At 54.4% G+C, this 1,260-nt stretch overlaps 1 protein-coding gene across 1 annotated transcript in view; it reads left to right on the top strand.

The window, feature by feature from the left end:
* Nucleotides 1–1,260, top strand: part of ETH_00027135 (small heat shock protein 20, putative) — a gene marked incomplete at both ends in the record, with an annotated part of 2,753 nt that extends 1,493 nt beyond the window's left edge. The window contains 2 exons of the mRNA XM_013373126.1: nucleotides 175–544; nucleotides 1,139–1,260. Of these exons, the coding sequence (XP_013228580.1) occupies nucleotides 175–544; nucleotides 1,139–1,260 (492 nt within the window). The remainder of the gene's footprint in view (nucleotides 1–174; nucleotides 545–1,138) is intronic.

The following is a 1,260-nucleotide window of genomic DNA, read 5'->3' as shown; positions in this document are numbered from 1 at the left end:
TTCAAGGCTTTGGATAACTAAGTGTTTAGGGATTTCGAGGGTTTAGGGTTTAGGGTTTTCGAGGGCGCAGGTGCAGGGCTTGCGAGGTGCAGGGCGCAGGGTTTCCGAGGGTGCAGGCGCCCTGCCTCCGAGGGTTTAGGGCCTAGGGTTTAGGGTTTAGGGTTTGTGTGGCAGCCGATCCTGTCCTCGCCGAAGAAGCCCCAGGCGGCGCTGCCCGCCAACGAGATGCAGGAAGTCAGCGCGCCCGAGGACTTGAAAGAAAAAGTGACTTTCGTCCCACAAATGGACTTGTTTTTCGACCCCAAGGAGCAGCAAATGGTGCTGCTGCTGGACCTTCCGGGCGCAGCAAAAGAGGACTTGTCCCTCGAAGTGGGCCAGGGCTTTCTGTGCGTCTGCGGGCCGCGGCCCCGCAGCCACTTGAAGGAGCGTTTTGGCGAGTTGCTGCAGCTGCTGGCCCACGAGCGGCCCACGGGTTTCTTTTGCAGGCGCTTCCAGCTCCCCTGCAACGCCCTCGAGGACACCGTCAACGCCCAGCTCAACGCCGGTTCGTCCCAGACCCTAAACCCTAAACCCTAAACCCTAAACCCTGGACCCTCGGGAGCAAAAACGGCGGAAAAACACACAAAATTCGCTCTCAACTGCCGTTTTCCACGCGGCCGCGTCAGGAGTTTAAATGAGTGCTTTGAGCTTTTAATTTGTTTTTTAAAGTCTTTTAAGCCTTAGAAGGCTTCGACAGGGTTTCTGAAGTCCCAGACTTGTGCAGGCTTTCTGCAGCTGCACTTAGACGGCAATGCGCGGGACTTTCGCTGTATTTGAATGTTCTGCTGCTGCTCTGGAGGCCATTATTCGCGGCCTTCTGCTGCGCCGAAAACTCTATTTTGCTGCTGCTGCTGCTGCAGCTGCTGCTTTAGCTTCCAATTCCTTTTGGCGTTCGCGGGCTGAAAGGGGTTTCGGGTGTATCGACAGCTGCGCGGGGTGTATGCGCAGCTGGCTGTTTCGCCGTTTCTGCTGCTGCGCTGTTGCAGTTTGAAATTAAGTCTTTTTCAGCAGCAGGACTTTAATTTAATAATATATTTGAGTTTATTTTCAAAAAGAATTGTCGAAACGGGGTGTATCGACAGTTGCGTGCGCTCCTCAGGTGTACTCGAGATCAAGTTCAAATGCGTGCAGCACCAGGAGAAGCGCCGCGTGGACATCGGGGCTGTTCCGGCGGACAAAACGGAGAAAACGGAGAAAACGGAGAAAAAAGGGGGAAAATAA

The sequence above is a fragment of the Eimeria tenella genome, genomic scaffold (genome assembly GCF_000499545.2).
Source record: "Eimeria tenella Houghton genomic scaffold, Eth_scaff12, whole genome shotgun sequence".
NCBI lineage: Eukaryota > Apicomplexa > Conoidasida > Eucoccidiorida > Eimeriidae > Eimeria > Eimeria tenella.
The sequence above is the reverse complement of the archived record's forward strand: the minus strand, read 5'-3'. Positions and strand labels throughout refer to the sequence as shown.